Source organism: Lagopus leucura, unplaced genomic scaffold (genome assembly GCF_019238085.1).
Source record: "Lagopus leucura isolate 7727_CA_CO unplaced genomic scaffold, USGS_WTPT01 Super-Scaffold_73, whole genome shotgun sequence".
In the NCBI taxonomy this organism is placed as follows: domain Eukaryota; kingdom Metazoa; phylum Chordata; class Aves; order Galliformes; family Phasianidae; genus Lagopus; species Lagopus leucura.
This window is the reverse complement of record NW_024962252.1, coordinates 59,161,192-59,186,209: the sequence shown is the minus strand read 5'-3', so window position 1 is coordinate 59,186,209 and position 25,018 is coordinate 59,161,192. Positions and strand designations below refer to the sequence as shown.

Below are 25,018 nucleotides of genomic sequence, written 5' to 3'. Positions count from 1 at the left end.
TTGGCCTTTTTCTTCTGTGCGATCTACTCTAAATTCATGGAGATGAGCAGTTCTACAGTGTTTTCAGTATGTCAATAGCCATCTGTCTGTTAATGCATATGTATGTGTTACTAATAGGCACTGTTGAGGGTCCTGTTGTGATACATACACAGCAGCCTAGAAAAATATACGTAAGACATTTTCCAACAGAATGTTTTTGAATGGGAGAATAAAGGGTGTAGTTAAGTTTTAAAACCTGGGATGAGCTCATTTGTATGCCACCAGTGTTCTTTCAGATGTTACTTTCTCAGCTATCTTCAACTCTGCATAACTTGTGAGGAACTATATCAACCAAGTTGTAGCTCCTTGAAACTATACTGAGCTCACAAACAAGAGGATTCTGCCATTCTAGAGAATGAGTGAAAAAGCGTGGATTCCTAATAAAATTGTGTCCACAAGTATGGACAGTTGGGGCAGTTTCACCAGAATGTACCTCAGCTAAGTCCAGGCTCTTTCAGACTAATTTATTTTGCTTCCAGGTCCATCAGTAAGAACTTGCACTGTAAATAAAACTATGATGTACGGTAAGAAACTTCTACTGTTTTCTAGGAACAAAGAGAGCTGCAGCTACAGAAAGCCCTTGAGATCATTTTCTCTTACAGTGTTAAATTGCTATGTGTTAATATAATTATGCACACGGGAAGCAAATTGAGGGTAGATGTTGTCTCATGCTGCTGAATCACACTGAGTGCAAATGTCAAGGGATTATGCCAGGAACATGGAAATTTTTACATGTACAAAGGTATATTTATATGTTGCTCTTGCACAAAATATACAACTATTTTCATACCAAAAAGCAGTTAAAAACATTGGGGCAGAAAGATAGGTGATTCTAAATGATTCAAGAAGTAGGGAATAAGGGTATGGATGCATATAATCTGTTTGTTTTTTTATATGGGGCACTGTGTGGGAACTGCTGAGTCATGGCCTGAGCCACTGATTGAGCCTCCTGGAAGAAGAGACCTGGTCAGCCCTGGGAGGCAGCTGGAGGCAATTCAACTCTTGATCTTAGATCTCACTTAAGGGTTGCCTGCCACTGAGGAAGGATCTCTTGCTGGAGATTCTCTCTTTGTGGAGTCTTTCTGTGAGCCTAGATCTTTAGAGATGGGTGAGCATTCTTTTTTTTGTAACAATTTCCCATTGCAATTGTCCTGCTGCTGTTACAGGCAAAAATATTGCAATGATTTCTAATATAGGGAGTCAAGTTACGAAAGTATCTTAGGTGCAGAATTAATTCTTCTTTCTTTATTTTGATACCAACCACATGTTTTCCTTGTAACTTAATGTTGCCTGCAATCTGTAATCAGACTCTAGTTTATATCTTCAATTTGAGAATATTGCACATCATAGAATATTTAAAAATACAGCATTTTTATTTCTGTGTTAGTCTTTTTTATTTATTTGATTTAGCTATAGAAAAGAAAAAAGAAAAAAACCTTCAAACACGCATACAGAAAACACTAGTTTCTGTCCTATTTCTTCTGTCTGTGAGTAATGGACAATATATGTAAGTCTAAAGAGGTTAGACAAACAGTAGTGTAACTACTGTTAAAGTTGTTCACATGTGTATTTTAGCTTCAGCTGGGACAGAATCCTCTTCTTAAAAGGATCTGGTATAATGCTATGTTTTGGTTCTAGGAGAAAAACAATGTTGGTAACACACCGATGCTTATAGTTTCCGGTAAGCAGGGTTGTAGAGAGCAGAGGCCGTTCTCTAGGGCCCAAGAGGCTGGGAGGGAACATGATTAGGATAGCTGACTTATACTGGCTAAAGGGATATTGCATACCATATGACATCGTGCAGAAGGCATTTTGAAGGGAGTTGGAGTTCATCTCTCCCTCTTTCACTGCTTGGGGGGCTAGCTGGCCATGAGTCAGGGAAGGTAAGCAAGTGCTTCTGCATCACTTCTTTTTATTTATGTATATATCATGATTATTATTCTTTTCTTTTTTTTCTATCTTAGTAAATAGTTTTATTTCAGTGCACAAGTTCTACTTTTTTTTTTTTTTCTTTTCCCTGATTCTCTCCCCCATCTCAATGGGAAGTGGGGGACTGTGAGCAAAACACTGTGTGACTTTGTGTTGCTCAGCCACCTGCTGGGTTAAACCACGACAGTCTGTTTGCTGCCCAAAGTGGGACTCAAATGGTTGAGGTAAATAACAGCAGATGTGACCAGACTCTGTTAACACAGGGTATTGTGGTAGCTTAATTGCTGGTCACAATGTTAATTTTTTTTTTTGCCAATATATGGACCTCTTTGAGAGTTTTCTCATGGAACTATGTTATGTAGCAACTTGCTTCCTACTTATTTTCATTTCTGTGTTGTTTGTCATCTCTGTGGGTTGGATTAAGGTTTTTGTTTTGCTATGCTTTGTGACCTTGATTTATTAATATAAAAATAAAAATTGGCAGCAGAGAAACTGTTGTTTTGTGTGTATTCAGCATTACAGTTATCTTTAGGCCATGAAAACCATATTGTTGAAAGTATTAGTAATTTCGCCCTTTGCTCTGTATCTTTGGGAAAATGGGGGGGATGCTTTCCAGCAATCCCTCAGCCTCCCTTTCACTTTTCCTTCTTTTTGTGGAGCTCAAGAGCTAATTACAGTAGCTCAAGAATTTTGAATATTCATGGAACGTTCAAACCATCATGCTGAGTGGCAGGGAGTGTGCGATGCTATGGGCAGGTGCCTAGACAAGTGGGCACCCCCAGTGATTTGGAACTTCACATCTGAACAGCTGCAGAATCCTGAAAAACTGGTAGAATACTTGGAGAAGGTCTGCTGTCACCCTGGCAGTCCTCAGGAGGCATAAATCAGTGCAGCAGTGCTCGGGCCTGCCCTATGCCTACCGAGCCCTGTTCAGCATCCTCAAAGGGAGGAGAATACTTCTGGATCTGATGACAACACAATGATCCCTCTCACTATGGGTCCTGTTGTTGCTCCAACTCCTGTGACTTAATCACAACAGTTTAATTGAGAGATATGGACTGATGCAACTCTAGTTCTGTGCTAGGAATTGACAAGTGTTCCTATCAAACATTTTTCTGAATGTTACAAAGCTGTAACTCTAGTTAAAGGATATGCACATCCTAAGCACCATTATTTGGTTTAATGACTGAGCAGTCTTTTGATGATGACAGTGAAAGATTCCTCTGATGTGACCAAGCAAACAGAGCTGCCATGTCTAGAAGCTAAGCCAGATAGACCAAAGTGCTGTCTGCTCGTGAACTTAAGAGTGGTTTCTTGGTAGATTACATGAGTAAGTGAAAGCAAAGAGCAAGCTGAGTATCATATCAGTAAGAAACTTAGTTGAGTGTCCTGGCTGAGCTACTGTAGTAGCTTGTTTTGTCCATCTATGAGCTAGCCAGTACTTTTCATGCTATTTTCCTGCTGCTTTTCCTGCTCCTAGTCATGTGCTCACCTCTTGAGCAGGTGGAGCTCTTCTGTGACTTGGTGCAACACACTAATCCAGTGAAAATAGTTTGCATCAGGTTTGGTTTTGCCTGATTCCTTCATTAGGTGGCCAAAGAGGACTGTAACAGTGCAAAGGAAGTAGGGATGTTTGTTGTTAAGTGTTTTTCCCGCAGTGAGATTGGGCTGATTGCTCACAAGAACAGGACTATGTTTCATGAGGTTTTTGTTTGTTAGTGTTACCAAAGTGAGTTGCGACACTTCGGTCATATTGAGAGATCATAAGAACGGTAACTGATGTCAGTCGGGAAGTTAGAAAAGCACAGATGTGCAGCACTGACTAAAGAGAAGTTAAAACCGACACTTTTATTGAGGTGTGCATCTATTAAATATTTTTCTGTAGTAAGTGCCAGCATTAGGGGGAATTACAAAACGTCCTTGGACTTGCTAAGAGGGATATGTAATATTGAAAAAAGTTACAGATGCTTTTATTGCTCGTGTATTGTAACAGGTGCCCTTAGATTGCTTCTAAATATGTAATGTTTCTTTTAAAAGAACTCCACACGCATACAGGATATGGAAAAAAAAAAATATTCTTAGTTGTATTTTATCCTCTGCTAATTGTACCACCTTAATGGATCTGTTTAGCCTTGCCTCATAGCTTTGCATTAGGATTGCTGATGTTCATTGAGACCTTCAAATTCCCTCCAGAACCACTGTTAGATTGGGTTGAACTGAAGCGTGTTTAATCTGTGAGCCTTGACTGCCATGCAGTTGTGCTTATTCTATTAGGGTACCTTGCCTCTTGTAGTTAACCATTCTTTTCACCTTTATGTCACATGGGCATGTCATATGATGAGAGTGGGTATTTATTAACATACTGTTGATTAAAAGTAGCAAGGCATCAGTCCTAGTACAAGTGACTGTGGAAAGATTCTTTTTTTCTTTTTTTTTTTTTTGATGCTGTGACTTAATTAGATAAATGGAGGCTTTGGTGGCATTTTTAAGTCGTAGGAATGTGCCTTTTCACCTTCTGTCTCACATTCCCAGTTTTGTCCTGCAGCTGCATGCCTTCCAGTAAGGTTTATCTGACTGTCATTGAATCGGAGAAGGAACTGTGCAAGGGTTTAAAAACAAGATAAAGGTGTTGTTTCTGATTAGATCTCTCATTGTGATCCAAGGGCAGCTCTACAGGATGTGCTGGAACAACTGCTGGAATGATGCACTGAAACATGCAAAGGAAGGAGGGGCAGCTCCTTAAGTTGGCATTGTTGGCAAAGGTGTTACTTTTCTCAGTCAAACTGTTCATTCCATGCTAAAAAAGAAATGTTTTGTTTAGCAAAACCTACTTTTCAATACAGTGTTGTTGACCTACATGAATAGTATGTCTGTTTTTAAGTCTTTAAATTAAACTACATTCTTTGTGATTGTTTGAATTTCTTTTTCTCTGGATTGATAACCGGTGACTTGTCTTATAATGGAGTAAGCAGATTATCTTGTGAGCTCATTTTCAGCATCACAGAATCTAAAGCTATTTTTCTCATGGTTTTGCACAAATTAGCATAAGGAAGTCAGAGATTTTTACTGTCTGTTTCATTAGAATCCTTGAAAATAGATTGTCCAAGGCTTTTGATATTTTAAACTGTTACAGATGTTTCAGCATCCTCCTTAGATGTTAATATGATGCAAATTGCTTCCTCATCCTTATATGGTATAGTAACTTCTTCATTCTTCTCCATTTCAAATAGAGAAAAACGTGCATTTTTTTGCATTAAGATTTTCTTTTTCTGTCTTTGTAAGTGAGCTTATGCCACTTATTGAATTTCTTTAACGTTCCAAAATACTTGTAGAAGCCCTACCTATGGAATAAATGTCATTTTTATACATTTGGCATCATGTGCATGAATTATTTCATCAAATTCCATGACTTGTTTTATTATGGGCTAGAAAACACACAAACAGAAATTGTTTCCTCATTTCTTCCGTCCTCTTTTTGATTACCTCAGATTTAGATTCTACTCCTGATGTATTTACCAATCCAATTTTTAATAAGACTTTATTAAAGAGAAATACATTCTGATCTAGTATCTTCATGTTGTATTCAGTTTTTTTCTAGTCTGGTTGTAAATAAAAGCAATAATATATTAAAATTAAAAATACAGTACATCACCCGTGTATTCCTGTAACAGCTGAGATATTCCTGTTAATTACACCAGGAATTGAGAATTTCTCTGTTACTGTTGTAAATTTACTTGGTGTTTCTTCAGTGGTCATTTGAATATTTGATGTCTGCTTTACATTGATCATTTGAAAAGGTCTAGAGTATAGCCTATACCTCTATATACAATTATACGAAAAAGATAAATATTTCATCTATTAATCCTATTAACTTGCATTGCCAGTGCTGCAGTGATATTTGATAGATGGAAAGTTGCCATGACTTTCCAAAGTAGTGATTTTATAACACAATGCCTATGGACTTTCTAGGTTTACATTTAGTTGTTGCTTTTTGTCTCATCTACTCATTTTCTCATTTGGACTATGGCTCCTGAGAAGCCCTTCCTTGAATATTACTCTGACTTTGTCCCTTTTTCTTCCTCTTTTATATCAAATTATTTCTGAAAGCTGCTAATGCAATATTTGGATTGATGAAGATTTTTTTTTTTTACTTCTGAAAGAAATAGCCACATCTTGAGCTAATAGCCCAGTATTACATTTTTAAATATAAAAAATAATACAGTTCTACTGAATTTGTTCTGAAAATAGGAGACAATAACTCTTGTCAAATGGGGTATGGGGGGGGGAAGAAATAAATATGACTAACTGCAAGAGTATAAATCAAGGTATGGAAAAATCAGATAAGTTCCCTTATATTGAAGTGCCTTGATTCTAGTTTTAAATATTTCCAGCATTGAACAAGTAATAGGAAAAAAAGCTTGTATAGAAGAGGACTGGAACAGAAGGAAAGAGTGCTCACATACTTGAGTGAAACAGACCCAAAGTTCATGTCCGCAAATTGGATAATGCTATCAAGATGGTGATCAGAAGGTACTGAGCAATATCTGTGCATATGGATAGTGTACATATGCTGGCTAAATCTGATCTGCTGCTTTGCCTTGATTCACTTTCCTGTATGGCGTAGAATCAGGACGCCCTAGGAAGTACTCAGGTTTTGTTCTGAGACCACTTCAGACTCAGGAGGTGCATGTGTGTAAGAAAGAACAACAAAGTCAGCTGATGTTAGCATAAAAACAAGTGTAATTTATGGTGCTGTGCATCTGTGCAGTGACTGATATTGCCCTTAGGTTGCCTTAGGATGTGTACATAGGCACACAGAATGCAGCAGTTTACCCCTGGGCTAAAGACACGTGTCCTCAACACAAGAATGTGGGCATGATTGTGTTTGGGCTAAAAGAAGGACTTGTGCTCAGGTATGGCATTCAGAGCAGTCTCTTACAGCTTCTGTGAGTGAAAGAATTAAAGCTGATGTTCCTACAGCAGAAATTCATAGTATTCTGTATGCTCTTTCCTATATCCCTTCTCCTTGCAGTTCCCTTCTCCACTGCACGTGACATTTGCATAAATCCCTTAAGCATAAAGCAGTGTCTAGTAGCTGAAGTGTTTATCAGACTTGGTTCTGCATTTTCTGAACTGCATATATTATGCCTGAGAACAAAGACTGATTGTTACTGTTTAAAATCCGCAAGCCTAACGTGCTTTAATCTTCTGTCTTGTTTGTTTACTATTCATTAACTGATTGTGGATTATCCCACAAGATGTCATCTCAGCTGTGGGGAAAGTCACAGGGAGCATTGCAAAATGCACTTATATATTGTATGACATGAAAAATATGTAAGAGCATCATATTGTGGAACGTGACAAAATTAAAGAACTAACAAACACTTGACATAACGAATTAACACATCCAGGTGTTAGAACACAAAGTGCAGTCAGTGAGAAAAACATAGCAGAGCCTCCTGTTTTTTCTCCAGCTACTGTGGAAGATATATTATGGATATATAGTCATGAAGGTAGCATCAGTGGGTTGTGAAACCAAAATTTGTAGAAAATCAGCCTTGGTTCATTCTTCTCTCCATGTTTTCCTTGTTGTATTTAGTGTATTGGAGAGAGAAGAAAAGGTTGAGTGGTTCTTCCATAACTAAAGCTCTTAAAAACATTTTGGACTCCAAAATAATAATTGACATATTAAGTGTTTAAGATATAGTTCACAACCATATACTGTTCTTCTAATATTAATAAAGGTTCACATAATAGATTGTGTTTAGCCCACTGAGTGTTGTCTCATGTTTACTCTGAATATATTGGGTATGACCCTCTTTGCTGCTCATAAATGTGATGTACATCCTTTTCAATTTACGTGTGAGCAGCAAAAGACAGTTTTTTCTTATATCTGACGAAGTATTTAAAATGATCTTTTCTTCTTTTCCTCAAGTCTTTTCAATATCCTGAGTAAAACAGATATGCTTGCAATTATCGCTGTTTCCATTGGTTTCCAATGCAGACAGGAAACTCCATCAGAGTGCTTCCCTTGAATAACCTATTTCTTGCTCTTTCACAGAAGAACTAAAAACACTCTAGCCTTTGTTCTCAGTAAGGGACAGACAAGTACTACAGAAGGAAAAAGCAAAATTTCTGTCAAGCTGCGTTTGTCTTGAAGTAAAATAGGAACAGAACAGTGTGCTATAACCTGGAAAGAATGTGTTAATTATGTTGTTGATGTTGTTATGGTTGATTTATGAAATAGTCTTTAATAACACAGCCACGCTGATGTCTTCTGCAAAATAGTGGTGATGGTGGCAGAGAGTTTGGGGATGGGAGATGTTTATGGTGGCTTTTCAGCCTTTTTATCAACTTGCTACACAATAGTTTTATTTCCAGAACTTGTTTATTTCATAGTATTTAAGTCTCAAGGTAAACATACAGAAAATTTGGAATGACCAGGTAAGGAACACCTCTAAAAAAAATTAAGCAACCAGCTTAGCATAGCGCATATCTTTTTAAGGCAGCATTCTTTTTTAAGGCAGCATTCATTTGTCTTCCTGTTATGAGTGCTTAGGGAGTTCAAACCTAGTAGCTACGCTTTTAATTTGAGAAAGCTTTGTATGTCCTTGGTCCAGCCTCCTGTTAAAAATTTTTTCCTGTTTTCGTCAGGGTTAAATGGAACATGTATAGCTTAAGTGATTAAATTTGACATAGTTAAGTATGTTCTACAAAGAAAAAATGATCGTTTTCTTCCTATATATTACAAACACCTCACCTAAGAAAAAGTCTTTATCAAATTTGCTGAGCTATCCAGTAGGCATCCTGTCAGATATGTATGAAAAGTGTTTTAAAAACATGAGGGATAAATATAGATGATAGCATAACAGGAAAGAGTGATCGCATGGGGCTGTTTTTGAGAGATAACTGTTCTACTTCCCTGTCTGCTGCTGACCCTCTAACCTCCCTTACCCCTACTTTAACCTACATACGCCTTGTGCAAAGCAGCTAAAAACTATGAAATATAAAATTTCTTATGAAAAATGTACAGCCTGTATAATCTCTTATACCTGGCATGTGCTTGCTTTTTCTGTTAACAGTGAATACTCATTTCTTCATCACTTTCTTTGTGCTTTTTGTTACTGCCTGTCTCTCTCTTCCTGTAATCCTTTGCCCTAGAACCAACCCCAAGAAACCATCATCCTTTCTCCATTGTTCTCCTGGCAAACACAAGTCTGCTGCCTTTGTGCTCAATAGGGCCAAATCAAAATATTCTTCTGTAGTGAGAAGTGTGGAGTTCTGAAATCTTCTCTCTACCCTGGAGAGGGCACACATTCATATACCAGCTTGCTCTTTAGGAGCTCCATTGCTGTGTGTTGTCATCAGTGTACTGTGATTTTTGTGTTCCATGAGAAGGGCAGAAAAGTTTGGCAGGAAACAAACCCTTGTTTCATTCCAACTTGTCCTCCGATACCAGAGGGATTGGGGGTAGCTGAGTGATGCACAATTCAACACTAGAAGTCCAGTTGCATTCAATATGTGAATATTGTGATCATGGATTCACAAATAGTGCACTGTCCAGTTCATCTCTCATGACTACTCTTAACAAATTTAGCTATGCCCATTGAGAACTCTAATGGCTAGACTAGTTAATAGTGCAGCTAGATAGAGCAACAGATTAAAGATTCTTTTGGATTACTGCTGATAGATGATGCACTGTCTGTAAAACGTGAGGTCAACCAAGAATGTGAAAAAGATGGCTAATGATACATGCATTAAATTATGGAGTAACTTTATAGAGATTTAAGTGTTTCCTAGGGAAGCACTCAGTATAGCCAACTGTGTGAATCTTATCCAATAGGTGTTCCTGGGGGAGGGGGGGAGGAAAGAGGCTCAGCTTGTTGACTGATCCCTGCTTTTCTGTGATGGCATCCTTCCACCTCAGAATTCCTTCTCTCTTAAGCCATTTTTATACCATTTTCTTACTTTCAAGTGGAACTTGAGTGACTCTAGTCACATATACATTTGTCTTCCAAAGTTTCCCCAAAGACATGTTTTTGGCAAGAAGGTGGAGATTCCTAAAGTATAATCAAATCTCCATCCTGCTGGATGATCACAGGGCTAGACCACAGGACTTCCACCCTGCTCCACAATCTGTGTTTTTTTTCTTCTTAGAGTCAGCATACCAGGCTCCCTTGGTGTTTGTTCCAGCTAAGGTCACAGATCACACTGCTTAAGGAACTGGAATTAATTGTCCATTCCATCCTGGAGTTTTGCCTTCTCTCAGAAGGTGGACTTTTCAAGAAGTAACTTCCAGTAAATTTTCCATATTTTTGAATGGCATTTATTTGTACAAATTAAAGATATTGTGCAGAAATTTTGAGACCCTGGTTGGTGTCCAGGTTTATCATGAGAGAGCATATGGTGTTTGCACAGAGCGTTTTCTTCCCTACAGTCTTAGATGAAATATGAAATGAGCTTTCAGACAGAATAGTGATCAACCCATTTCCCAAAAGAAGTCAGGTGAGTCTTGCAGGCGAAACAATCTGGATTCAGAGAATTTTTACTGAGTTCAGTTTATTAGTTAATATTTAATTATTTTTAAAAATTAATATTTATTGGTCATGTATATAATAATTTTTGCGTGACTTGCTGTTTGCTTGCTGCTTTTCCTTTGCCTCTTAATCACTCTTGGTGTCCTTGCCCTGGCAAGGGTTGTCTGTGGTTGGCAATTCTCAGAGATGTCGTTGGCCTGGCATGAGGTGCCTCTGGGCTGCAGAACCTCAGGAGTCTCTCTGCCCTGGCTTGGCTCAGAGTGGGCTGTAGTCCTTTATGCTATGAATAGCCTATCTTAGCATGCATGATTTTACATTGAAGAGTGCCTTTGGCCATGTTTTCACAAGAGCACCTTCAGCAGTGCAACTCCAGCTATCTCCTCAGTCATGTATCTCTAGCCATCTGTCTCCAGGAGCATCTTCCCCACACCAGTGACTGCAAGCTTTTGGTAAGTATGTTGGAGCCATATTTGCTCTGAAGCTGCTGGAGTAATGCAGCCAGTTTTGCCTGGCTGCAGTTCTGACATGCCATATGTTTCTGTCATCTGATCCATGGCTGGCTGGGTCCAGCTGTGACTGACACAGGAGAGCTTGTGGCTGCTTCTTGGATGGTTCCCCACCAGAGGTTCCACTGTGGAAACTCTGCCAGGCATCCCTTACAAAAGAGAGGCTAAAAGCCCAAGCCATGTGTTCTGTTGATGTTTTGATAATGTGTATTGTCTTTCAAGGCTGACAGATGTATCAGAAAGGTATGTAGAAAGAAGTCCCTTGTTAAATCTTCATTTTCTCTTCTAATAAATATTTGGCAATGAAAAAAGAGATGTTAACATGGTCACGTGAACATGGTCACATGCTTTCCTCCTTTTTAGCTATCATGTACAGAGGATTCATTACATATCTGCCTGTTATTTGGAGCACTGCAGGGTCATAATACATCCTTCAGATTTGCTTATTTCCCAGCTGATGGAGATGCAGCCACATTCAAGTGTAAAATAATATTCATGTACCTTCTGTCAAGAAAGGAAAAAAAGAACAACAAAGGAGAGAGGGAAGCTTTTCTGATAAGATTGAAATCAGAACGAGATTGCTTCCGATAAAAGATTGATGAAGAGGCTTTCACTGCTTACATGAGAAAACATTTGTGAAAACAATTGATATTGAAAGGGTTTGATAAGACGTGTGGAAAAAAATCATTAATATTTATTACTTGTTGCAAAATTGATAGACAGCTTCTGGGTGATGAGGTCATGAAATATGAGATTGGTTCAGGCAAATTCTTTACTTCTGTATTCTTTCTGTTTTGATATTAGTCTGCCTCTCTCAAACTTAATATAATGTGTAAGAAGTGACAAAAAAATTAGAATACTTGGGATCCCATCTGGTATGAAAGTAGGCACTAAAAAAACTCAGAGTGAAGAGGGCATAAGTTAACACACAGAGTCAGTATTTGTAAACAACGTTGGAGATAAGCTCACTAAGATCAATCCTCTTCTATGGATTTGTGTTAAATTACATTGATTGGTGCTGGGGCAATCTGTCCTATTTGAGTGTTATTTTAATCCATGAAATAGACCCCCAAAGGTTCAAATCAATAAAAGAAATTACTTATGTAGGTGTTTCTGCAATATTCTTGTAGAATTCTTGTGTCGTGGGATTTTATTATGTATCTAATTTAAAGAAGTGGGAAAATAAATACAAAATGCAAGTGTAGGGGAAGAAGTGGATGCTATGAAGCAGAGTTACATCCTTTAATGTTACAACACATTGTGTATGCTTTCACACCTCTTTGCTGCTTTTTTGACTTTTCCTGATATTTTCTATGGGTATTACAATAACGAGGTGCTTGAGGTCAGACTGGAGTATTGTCTGTAGTGGGAACTGATAGCCAAAAATGATCATTGGTGCCAGAGAAAGCTTTTCTGTAAGAGAAAAGACTTGAAGACTGTTTCTCTCTGTAAGAGAGAACATCAGGAAAGGGGCATGATAAACATATGTGGAAAAATAGCTGTGAAGTAAATGTGTATAAGAAATTTTCATTCAGCTGTTCTGTGTGCATGATGTGGTGGGATTTCATAGCGTGAGGGTTGCAGTTTGAGGACAATTATAGCTACAGCTACCATACTGACAGGCCCAGGGCAGTAGGATTCCTGGAGGCTTCCATTTGTATTATAAAAGTATGCATCTGTTTAAGAAGAGTGAAAATACCTTGGAAATAGTGGGTAATGAAATATCCATCAGTAATACTACAAGGGTAAGGGGGAAAAGGTCTTTCTTGGCCAAATTTTGCTGTAACTGCAGTAAGCAGACTTTATTTTCCCTTGAAATCTTTGACAGTGAGCTAGATAAACTTCTACGGGTCATCCATGGTGGCTGCACATCTCCTCATCACGTTACTATTGCAGAACACACCAGTGCTTTTTTTGACTTTTGCACCGTAATCCTCCAATTCCTTACTGATCCAAAATTATTCCAGCCAGAGTATAATATTTTAGTCTTCTTCTTTAATTACAAAAACTACAATAAGCTGTAAGATAAAAACTAGAACTGACTTTTTCTTACAGTTAAAAGCATTGTACAGTGAAAATTGTTGCAGTTCGTTTGGTAGGAAAAGTGTTGGAATACTATGTTTTGCAGCTCTGAGGAAAAAGACATCTTGTAGGATGTTCGGCATTTATGAAAGTAATTAACAATGTTTCACTGAATACTAGATTAAATATTAGGGTGGAAAGCTATGTAAATGTCCTGAGTTCAAGGAAGGACTGCTCCTGGGCTTCCATCATTTGCATGTGTTCATTTAGAGAAACCTTCTAATGTGACTTAAATATGCGTAACTTTGTTTATATCTCTATCACCATAGATTTGTGTAATCTGTAGAGCATGGATTGAAATTAGCTTTGTTCTTTTTTAGTCTTGTGAGTCAGTTTTTAATACTGAATGACATTCTTTTGTCTTTGTGAGTATAGCAACACTTTTTGTGTAGCTGGTACATCAGTGTTTGTACTGAGCCAAGCTACGCTGAGTCTATTTGATATGTATTTTAGTTCTGCATATATCCTGGGTGAGAGTGGATTCCTAATCCCAGTGTGTCTCTGTTGTGCCACAGTTCTTGAAGTGTTGATAGATTAAGACTAACACAAACATTGAACAGCAATTTTTTTTATGGATTTAGAACATAATTTGCAAAAAAAACCAAAACAAAACAAACAAACAAAAAAACAGCTTTGTTCATTTATCCTTTACTTTCCGATCTTCTGGAATCTCTCTATTTTTAACCATATCCTCTTGTTTGTTTCTTTTTTTTCTTGGTTACAGTGCAGGAATTGTCACTGGTCATTGCCATCAGAAAATGACAGCAGAGTTTTACAAATGTAATCGTCTCATCTTTAGTAATATTGATGCCCAGGAATGGAATTTGTACGATCTTTCAGGATTGATGGCAAATTTTTTAAATACAAAGATTTATGGAGCAAAATTGTGCAATTTTTATGAGTGCCCTCTGGCTGTATCCTTAAATGTGAACAATAACAACAGTTTTGTATTGAGGAAAGTCCCAACAGGAACATAAACAATTACTAATTAATAAAGAAAAGAAAGTGATGTACACTTTCTTTTGAAAGTGTGGTTGAACCTAATTAATACCTAGAATTTGCCACATAAGTTGTCATAATTTTGCAGTAATTTTTACAGAGCGTGGTAGTAATGTAAATGTATTGCATGTATGCTCAGATAATCAGAGATGTTGAATTTCCAAGGTCATAATGACAATTAGGTTGTGTTCACATCCCTTGTGAACACATTTTTGCTAACTGGCACTTGCCAGCTTCACTCTCTGTGATAATTTATGGCAGAGATGTCCCAGCTCTCAACTGAGTGCGTAGTTTTGTGTGGAGGGAAGCACATGCTGGCAGACTTGCTGCCTTCTGATCAGGTGCACAGTTGTGATCAAGTTGCAGTGAAAGGACTGCTGATAACACGAGAGGATCAGCAGCTTCTGTTCCTGAACTCCAGAATATGACTTGGCAAGGCAAGCAAGTGGAAGTGCATCTAGTATGGTGAAAAAGGACTCATCTGGTGGCTTCCTTGCCCCCAGAATAATTCAGGCTTTCTACTGACAATTGAGAGGCACTTGAAAAAAGAAGGGCAATGAGTCTGAATTTACCCTGCAGATACCCTGGAGATTTGGCAGCTCCACCAATTGCAATCATAACCTATTACTGCTGAGGTTCTTTCTGCCAGAATTAAGGGAAATCATAATAATGGTTTCTCTAGCTGTTTTAAGCTTGCAAAATCAATTTGTTGTTGTATAGTGCAAAAGTAGTTATTCCATTTCTAATAGTAAGCTACCTTATTTTGTCTCTGAAAATGAATGTTGGGTTTTGTTCACCACAAGACAGCGAAGCCTTTTATATTTCTTAAAGTTAAAAGAATTGGTATTCATGCTTATTCCCATTAGGTTGCTAATATGGTTCGAACTTCATTTCCATTGTTCATATCTGGGAATGACCGTGGTTTACCTTACGTCAATTAAATGCAGTTCTCTGTATTAAGAAAACTTAAACAAAAACAGTTAAGACTTTGGTTTGAAACTTTATATCATATCTGTCTTTATATCATATGTTATTACATAATAGCAATCTGACTACATGCTGTACTGTTTTGCTCATTTTTACAGAGAAGCAATTCAGTATTCCTTCTGAGGGAACTCAAGAATTATGCCAGAATCATAGGCCTTGTCCTGTCTCCACAAACTGCTGAAAACAGTCTGGCCTCACCATTCTGCCCCCCACTCTTTAGATATTTATAGACCTGGATCAGGTCCCCTCTCAGTCTTCTTTTCTCAAGGCTGAACAGACCCAGTTCATTCAGCCTTTTTCTTTATAGGGGAGATGCTTCAGGCCCTTCCCCATCTTTGTGGCCCTCTGTTGGACTCTTTCCAAGAGGTCCCTGTCTTTCTTGTACTGGGGAGTCCAGAACTGGACGCAGTACTCCAGATGAGGCCTCACCAGGACAGAGTAGAGGGGGAGGATCACCGCCCTCAACCTGCTGGCTATGCTCTTTTTAATGCACCCCAGGATGCCATTGGCCTTTTTGGCCACAATGGCACACTGCTGGCTCATGGCCAACCTGTCGTCCACCAGGATGTCCAGGTCCCTCTCTGCAGAGCTCCCCTCCAGCAGGTCATCCCCAACCTGTACTGGCGCATGAAATTATTCCTCCCCAGATGCAGGACTCTACACTTGCTTTTGTTAAACCTCATCTGGTTTCTTACTGCCCAGCTCTCCAGCCTATCCGGGTCTCACTGAATGGCAGCACAGCTTTCAGGTGTCTTATTTGTCTTAATAATCTGAGTATTACACTTCCCTATGATAGTGGATGCTATTTCACTGAAGATTTCTATCTTAAAATTGAGTGGCTTCAAGGGGAAATAGAAGATTTTGTCAAGGTAAGGATAAAAGCACTCGCTTAAGGCAGGTTTCCTTTATCTTTTTCATGGGTCATTATTCTCTTGTTCTGATGTTCAAAAACGTCTTTCATCTATGACTCAACAAGGCTTTCCTAGCTCTGGTTATTTAGGAGAATGAGTCTGTATTCGTATGCGTTTCATATTTTCCATTTATGCTAGCCATTTCTTTGAAAAACTGAACCTTACTTAAAAGATATCTCTTTTGTTGCAATTTTTATTTCTTTTTATCTTATTAGTATTAATCTATTTTCCCTGTTGTTGTTTTGTCAGTGCTTTCTTTTTTTGATGTAGGTCATTCCATATGTGAGTGGAGAAAGAGTGGTCAGACTATGCCTGTGTGCTCTGGGTAGAGGGATCTTCTTGTTATATACAAGTGTTCTCCGATACGGCATGTTTCGTACAGCTGGGGATTGTGAAGACTCCATAAGATTACAATTTTTTAACATTAGATATCTAATTACACCTCTATTCCCAGCCTCTTCTACGCTAGAGTAAAATCCATTTAGCTATCTGGCTGTGCTGCTGGACTTTTTGTGCTCCGTAGCTTGTCCAGCAGTGCCCAGCAAGTTTGTTTATGTAGGCAGAGTATCTGCCAGAAATAAACTCTAGGACCGTTTTCACATGTGCTAGTAAGGCTAAAAATAAGCCTTCAGGAAAAAAACAGGGAACGCTCAAGAAAATATTTGCTTCTTTTGTGCATGGTTTGACTAGCAGGTTACCAGATTACAAAGTAAATTTATGCAGGCTGTCCACTGGACTGCTCCCATCCCTACTGCTCAAATATGCATACACTGGGGTCAGTAGAAGACTGAAGCACTTTTTAGTTAGGATGCATATCAGATACCGATCATAAAATGTGACAAAAATGATTGTGAGTGAATAGTTGAAGTAGCTGAAATACATTCGTTTTAGCTTTTAAACTTTGAATGGACTAGCCTTTAGGCTAGGCTTTAACGACAGTTTATGTTCCACAGTACAGTCTTAACTATGTACGTGAACACTTCCAGCACTCTGTGGAGAAGGAATTTCCCAAATTCTTCTCTGTAGCCAGATAGCTGCTACCATAGTCCTCCCAGTTCAGCATAAGGGATAACTGAGCTTTGTGGGATATTTTCAGAGTTCTTCCTAAATGACTCCCTTTTTCAGAGACAGTTTATGCATCATTTTTGTTCTAGATAATTTGGCCTCCCTCGATTAGGTTTTAGTGTGAGGCCACTTTGATGTCCCACGTGTGCTGGTCAATACTTTCCTTGTTCATGAGCCAAATGGATACAGGGAGGCATAGCTAGATTGGCAACTACTGCCTTGAGAAAAATTCAGGGTTTTTCAAGGGAACAGGACAGAATTAAAAGAAAGAATTAAATTTTATATTATTCAAACAGCATATATAGTTCATGGTCCTGAGTCCATTCAGTATGCTGCAATTCACTACTGAAGACAGTGTCTAATAGTACATAACAAGGTGCAATTAAGGGCATTTATGAGGAAAGCAAAGTCACAAAAATTAAGGGTATTCATTTTTAATTTAGTATCAAACTTGTCATTGGTGAGTTACCTTCTATATAGATACTAGAACAAAATTCATTTTTAGATAATCATTCTGTGAGGAGAAAAATTTTAGTTGAGTTTTGTTTATTTTCATAGAATCATTGAAGTTGGAAGGGACCTTTAAAGGTCATCTGGTCTACCTCCTCTGCTACTGTGTATGGAGTCACGTACTGCTCCATCAGGTTGCTCAGAGCAGGACTCTGTCAGAGTGTTTCTTCAAGAAAGCCATTTATGAGTGCTCTTGTAGAGGCCACAGCTCCCACAGCAAATGGACACTCTTGGGGAGTCTGAATAGTCAGTGCCCCACTGGCAATGGGAGTCTCTTCAAGTGTCTGTGCAGTCTGCGTGGAATGCCGTTTCCCCAGATGGGATTTTATGCTGGAGAAAGTGTGCCAGAGAAATTCCAGCTTCCTACAGAGTAATGTCTTCTCCATGTCCAGCATGCTCAGCTCTGTGGCAAGTATGGCATCAGTCCTCTTGTAGCCACCACAGGCTGAATTCCTGCGCGTGGGCCTGGAAATCTGTCCTGTGCTGGCTTACACAGGAGGGTGGTGAGGAGGTGTGTGACAAATGTCTTTGAGGCATGTGTGGCAAAGCTGGTACCTTCCAGATTACAGATGTGGAGCTGCAGATGTTTGATGTGGAAACTCTTGTGCCAGATATGCTTCAAAGGACTGCGTCTCTGCTACAGCGTATCTCCATGGCCACCTCGTGCTGTTCCTAACAACAGGAGGGGAATCAACTCCTTGAAAGGGTAGATAATGGCAGGACAAGGGAAATGGTTTTAAGTTGAGGGAGGGGAGATTTAGGTTGCATGTCAGAGGGAAGTTCTTTACTGAGAGTGGTGAGGTGCTGGAACAGGCTGCCCAGAGAGGTTGTGGATGCCCCATCCATGGAGGTGTTCAAGGCCAGATTGGATGGGGCTCTGGGCAGCCTGGTCTAGTATTAAATGGGGAGGTTGGTGGCCCTGCATGTGGCAGGGAGGTTGGAGATTCATGATCCTTGAGGTCCCTTCCAACCTGGGCCATTCTATGATTCTGAGAGGCCTGACCAGTGCACAGCTGAAGTGCAGGGTCACCTCCCTCACCCTACTGGCCATGCTTCTTTTGATGTGGCCTGCTGGGCTACAAGAGCACTGCATTTGTTTTCTATTTTGTATCTGTGTTAAATATAACATTGCTGTTGAGATACTCATAGCTTTCTAAACATAACATCAACATCTTTTGCAGGTGATTATGGGGAATTTTAAATCAAGTAAAATTTGTAATGTTGCAAGTCATCTGAGTTGTTTCCCATAAAAAACTTAGTGTAAGGGTTCTTTTTTCTGTGCTATAAAGTCTGTGCTTGGGAAAAGTTAGAGTATTAATAAGGCCGTGGTATTTGTAATGCCCATTGGAAACGTCTACAGCATGGATAAGGTTTGTTGTTGTATACAAATTATAGTAATCCTGTAAAGTTGCTAAGAGTTATGTCTGTTGTTTCCTTTGAGCTACAAAATGAACAGTGATGTTCTTTGAGAAAAATATAAATGAATTGTAAACTGATTCTTATGTCAAAGGAGAGAGGGAGTTTGGCTTTAGTCTAAATTTATTTTGAGGGAATTTAAAACCTATTAATTGAATATTTCTGGCAGGTGATAAGCTCGTTAAGGAACTAGTCAGTATAAAGTTATAAGTCCTGCACTTCATTCAGAGCAGAACCTTTGGAATATGTGACCTACTGCGTTATGCAGTCAAACAGACAATTGTATTTATCATGAAATCTAATTAAGAGGGTCAGTTATCTGGAGGAGGCCTGTTCAGTCAAACAACATATTCCTTTCTATTCCCTGGTCTCCAACTTCCGTTGTTGTGTTTGCTGAAGAATAATGGTACTTATTTTGAACATGTGTGGGTTAACAATTTTTGTATAGCATTAGGTAGAAAAGTACCTGAGAGAAGCTAAGGAGCAGGCATTTCTAGAAGAGGGTATGTCTTTTATGATATCAGAATTCAAAACACTGTGAGTTATGATTATAGCTTATTGTCTCAGGACATAGCAACAACCTCTCTCATAAAGTCTATGTGGAGTTCATTCTGTTCACCTGGCACTTTCACATGTGAGAAACAATGTCTTTACTGTGGTCTTTACGAAGTTCAGTCTCAAAGGAAGATAAAACTTGTACCAATATGTAGCAGTATTGTTCTTAATCATGATTACTTAACATCAATTCTGAATTTCCATTTGGCAAGCACAATTAGGACTGTGAAAACTTTTCAGGAAGTGGATTTTTATTTAGGAGTGTTTATAGAATTACCATGATTTCTTATATAGGAGCGTTTTCCTGAATTTTACTAAACTTCATTTGGCTTTGTAAAAATAATTATTTTTCCTTCATCATGTATTTCCTTTCCTCTTAAGGAAAGCCATTTAATATATTCTGTATCATCTTTATATTCCAGTTGCCTGCCTCCAATCTACTGGTGTTTCCTTCTGTATGCATTTAAAAATGCAATGATTCTTTCATTTTCACCTTCCAGTGTCACTGTTAGCCTCTCAACTTAAAACACTCAGTGCCCCTCTTCCTTAATTTGTGGTGATAGCCTGTTTTTGGATCTCTACTACTAGTCCTTAGAGTGGTACCAGGTTTTGGATTTAGAAAGCATTACATCCTTTTTCAGAGCATTGTTTTCTATATGATATCTTTTATTGTTTTTCTTTGCTTTGTCAGTATTTAAATTAATCCAAGAATTGTATAGGAGGAGCTTATAAAAAATTAGGGTAAAAATGTTCTGCCAAGTGAAGAGTTTTCTGCCCTTTCTTATTTCATTATGTATTGCTTTCAGTACTTGGAGTCAACAGTCTTTTTAATACTAAACAAGTAAAGTGTAACTCAAAACATTTCAAATATGAACTCAAGTCACTGAGTCAGAAACTCAATAGATTCATTCAGTAGCATCATAAAATAGCAAGTAGTCTGAGTGCTGGAATTTGAATGCTAAGTGTTCCGTGTGATTTAGATCCTCGGTGTGCTAACTTTTTCACTTGCCAATGTGGTGCAAAACTTTGTTAATGCCACTTAGTAGAAAGACTTCACACAAATGGATGGTAATATCAGATTAGGGTGCTGATACGTTTCATTATTTTTATGAAGCGATTATTTTTCTCTTTCTATTTCCCCTTGCCATTATCTGCTGAGGAATCTGAAGACAAAAAGCTTATTTGATTATTTTTTTTCCCTTCAAATAGTTAACTATGCCAAATCTTTTTTGAAAACCTTGCTTCCTTTTTCATGAATACTACGTCTATATTTTTTTATTTACTCTTTATTTTGAAGTTAATGAACTTTTCATCTTTTCTTCCCGTGTAATAAGGGTGCATTTTTATTTTCTGTTGCTTTCTTCTTATTTGAGTCTTGAGATTTGAGACTGAAGAATGAAAATAACACTGTTGTTCTTCCAATTGGTTTACTTTCTGCATCTGCTGCTTTGAAGACTTGGTCTCTGTCCTGGGTAGTGAGAGTTTTACAACTATACAACAGTAATGTTTGTTTGGGGTACTACTTCTGGGAATTTCATATGCATTTTTTCGTGTGTTTGTCTGGAAGGAAATCTTAAATGTCTCCTTACACTATCCATGGCAAAAGATTTTCCTATGAAGTTGGTTCATGCACTTTTACAGTAATCTACCGCTTTGAAGAGGTATGTTGTGCTATTGGCATTCTGCAGATCTTTTTCTATTATTATTTTATTAATTCTGCAGAAGACTGAGCATTTTATTCTTACCTGACTCTTACTCATTCTGAGGGTGCTAATTAAACTTTGTGAAATTCAACTTGAGAAGTCAGAATATGAAAGCAAAATGGTTTAGATGAAAAAAGTTTGTTTCATCTGTTGTGAATTCATTTCTCCAAGTTTGACAAAGACTGTGTTCTGTAAGGAAATACTCCTCAGTACTGGGTTTCATCACTCTTGGATTTTCTCAGCTCCTCTTGCTCTCACGAATGTAGAAGCTTCATAATCAGCTATATATATGCTCACAGTATTTCCCTTTGGAATATGGGTTGTAGGCATTAATTTGGATCAACAGATAAGGCAATATGTGTGTAATCATTAATAATAGGTGTTCTCAGAAGAAATGTTTCCTGAGGCATAAAACTAATAAGTGAAGAAAATGAAAGTGACGTTGACATAAACAATTTTATCTTACATTTTTGTTGCATTAGTAACTGAGAACAGAATCTAAAAATATAGAGAAATACTTGAATTCTACTGTTATGTTTTTTTGTTTCCGCCCCTAGTGCTGTGGACCTAGTCCATCTGATGTCCATGCAATATAGTCTGCTATAAAGCATGAATAATCCTAAATGTGCAAACTGGTGATTTTCTTATCCAGGTTGCTTCAAAATTAAGATATCATCTCTTTTCTTGTAGTGTCTTCTTACTTGCAAAGGTTGAGAAATGTTTTCTTCCTGTAAACTCTAGCCAAATCAATTCAAATATAGTCAAAAACAACTTTACAAAACTGATGATTTGGGATTTCTGTGTTTGTTACTGCTTGGTTGCTTTCATATTAAGCATACTCGCTGTGCAAATCAAAGGATGTTGTTTGTCATTTCTAGCTGCTACCTTTGAAAACTTATCCTGGGATCTGCTAATTAAGCCTTCCTCTGTCTATAGCCTATGCTATTATCACAGTAGGAATGCTCAGTGTTCCAAAGTTTGCTCTTATTTTTTTCCAAAGAGCTGCCAGAATGTTGAAGTGCAACATGTTCACCTTATTTGTTCTTCACTGAACAAACAAACTTTTAAAATATAAAACTTCATTAAATGAAAGCCATGAATAAGTTGTTGCCACGATCACAGAATCATCATAGAATCATAGAATGGCATGGGCTGAAAAGGACCTCAAAGATCATCCAGTTGCAACCCCCTTGCAATGTGCAGGGTCGCCAGCCAGCAGACCAGGCTGCCCAGAGCCACATCCAGCCTGGCCTTGAATGCCTCCAGGGATGGGGCATCCACAACTTCCTTGGGCAACCTGTTCCACTGTGTCACCACACTCTGTGTGGAAAAACTTCCTCCCAGTATCCAACCTAGACCTCCCCTTTCTCAGTTTAAAACCATTCTGCCTTGTCCTATCACTATCCATCCTCGTTAACAGCTGCTTCTGTTGTAGAACAGTAGTTCCCCCTCCTGTTTATACGCTCCCTTCAAGTACTGGAAGGCCATAATGAGGTCTCCCCACAGCCTTCTCTTCTGAAAGCTAAACAAGCCCAGTTCACTAAGCCTTTCTTCACAGGAGAGGTGTTCCAGCCCTCTGATCATCTTAGTGGCCCTCCTCTGGGCTCATTCCAAGAGCTCCATATCTTTCTTGTGCTGCGCCTGGATGCAGTACTGCAGATGGGGCCTCACAAGAGCTGAGTACAGGGGGACAATCGCCTCCTGCTCCCTGCTGGACACCCCTTTTTTAATGCAGCCCAGACACAGTTGGTCTTCTGTGCTGCAAGCACACACTGCTGGCTCATTTCCAGTCTCTCATCCACCAGGACCTGCAAGTCCTTCTCCATAGGGCTGCTCTTGAGGAGTTCTCCCAGTAGCAGTATATATCATGTGCATGTGTAACTAATCGAAATGCAATTTTTGCATCTTTTTTGAACTATGTGATGCTAGACATTATAGGAGAGAGTAGTAGATAAGATAGACCTTTATTTTGTCAGTCCTTACTTAATTTCTAAACTAACCATGTATTGCCCAGACTTCAAGAACTGGAACAGAACCTATACTTTTTAGAGATCAATTGATTTTAAACCATGCATCTAGTATGGACAACAGTGAATACCATATGATTGATTGAAAAATATGGTGGTTTTGTTTTGTGAGGGTTTTTCCATTGATTTGAAGAGCCCCTGCCATCTCTCTCATTCTCACTGTTCCATCCCCACTTGAACTGTAGCACAGTGTCAAGCTATGAAATGAATCAGGGAAACTTAAAAAAAGAAACACTGAAAAGGGCAGTTAACAGTGAGGAAAAACTAGAGAAGGGCAGGACAAGAACTACTTAAGCAAGCTAAACTCCCAGAAGAGATGCTCATTAAAACATGATTTAACTGATTGTCCATTGATTAAAGGTTTTCAGTGTTGCAAGATTATATATGTGTGTGTGTATGTGTGTGTGTATATATATATATTTTGCATTGCAATTCTAGTTCTAACTGAGCAAATCACTTTGGAGCTCCTCATTCTCTTAGGTTATTAATTTAATTATTAATTTCTCATAGGTTATTAATTTCTTTAATATTCAAGATACTGACAAATTTCACAGTGACAATTGTGTTTGGGGTTTTCTGTTGATGAATAAAATTATTTTTCTATCTACATGGATATTATTGAAATGTTATGGCCAACGAGGTGAACATAAAGAGGACCTTTAATATTAAATGATGTTTTAAAGTTAAAAAGCTAATGACTGCTTTTTTTTAATATCAAATCTACAGTCCTTGCTCTGAAAAATCTTTAATTTCATTTTTTAAAAGAACAGCGATGACAGATTGAGACTGCATCTAAACCCAGATTTAGATTTAAAGTTACATTAGAAGAAATAGGTATCAGTGTTCTTCAGTACCACCATCATCCCTGTTTTTTGTTTTTGTTTTTTTTTTTTAATAAAAAAATAAAAAAACACTGAATGCAGTTTGGTTATGAGCTTTCCATGATTGTCAGTTTGACCCCAAACTGGTGTTAAAGAGGGTGTGTGAGCATTATCTGTATAAATGTATTTTATGTTGAATATTCCTAGTACTTGATTTAATAATGCTCTCTCTGGAGTTCTTTCTTTGTGTCAATGAACCAGACTTATTTAGAGCTGTTTGCTCAGGTCCACCATTTCCTTGTTAAATGTTCCAAATTTGTAAGTGTTGTGACCCTTTTGCCAATGCAAGTAATCCTAATTCTAACAATGCACCCTTGTCAGTTTCCTTTAAACTCCATTACTGCCCTCTGAAATTCTACACAAAATGGTTTGGAGACCACTTAACAAATAACAAATTGGAGATAGAGGGATTTTGTCCCTTATGCTACAATTAATTATTTACTGGAATCTTGGTTTTTGTGTTGCAGAATTGTGATCTGGTACAGCAAAGCATCGTTCATATTGTTCAGAATCCACAGGAAAATAGTGATAAGGATGAGACAGAAGACCGTGCTGGAGGCATTCTAAAAACATTGGGAAAAGTACCTGAAAGCCTAACTCGCATAGATCTCAGTTCCAGCATCCTCCCATCACTGTCTGCAGGGTTGGCTGTTATTCTGGATACTGAAGAACCCAGCATTTCTCCTCCTTCTGAAAAATCAGGTAAATCAGTTGTTTGGTATGCAGAATCATAGAATCATTTGAATAGAAAGGGACTCTTAAAGGTCATCTAGTCCAACTCCCCTGCAATGGACAAGGACATATACAGCTAGATCAAGATGCTTAGAGCCTGGTCCAGTCTGACTTTGAGTGTCTCCAGAGACAGGGCATT

The 25,018-nt window shown here is 38.3% G+C and overlaps 1 protein-coding gene across 1 annotated transcript in view; it reads left to right on the top strand.

Moving 5' to 3' along the window:
* The window catches only part of PRKN (parkin RBR E3 ubiquitin protein ligase), a 678,907-nt gene that overhangs the window by 193,945 nt on the left and 459,944 nt on the right, over positions 1 to 25,018 (top strand). Inside the window, exon 3 of the mRNA XM_042894398.1 lies at positions 24,615 to 24,849. Within this exon, the coding sequence (XP_042750332.1) occupies positions 24,615 to 24,849 (235 nt within the window). The remainder of the gene's footprint in view (positions 1 to 24,614; positions 24,850 to 25,018) is intronic.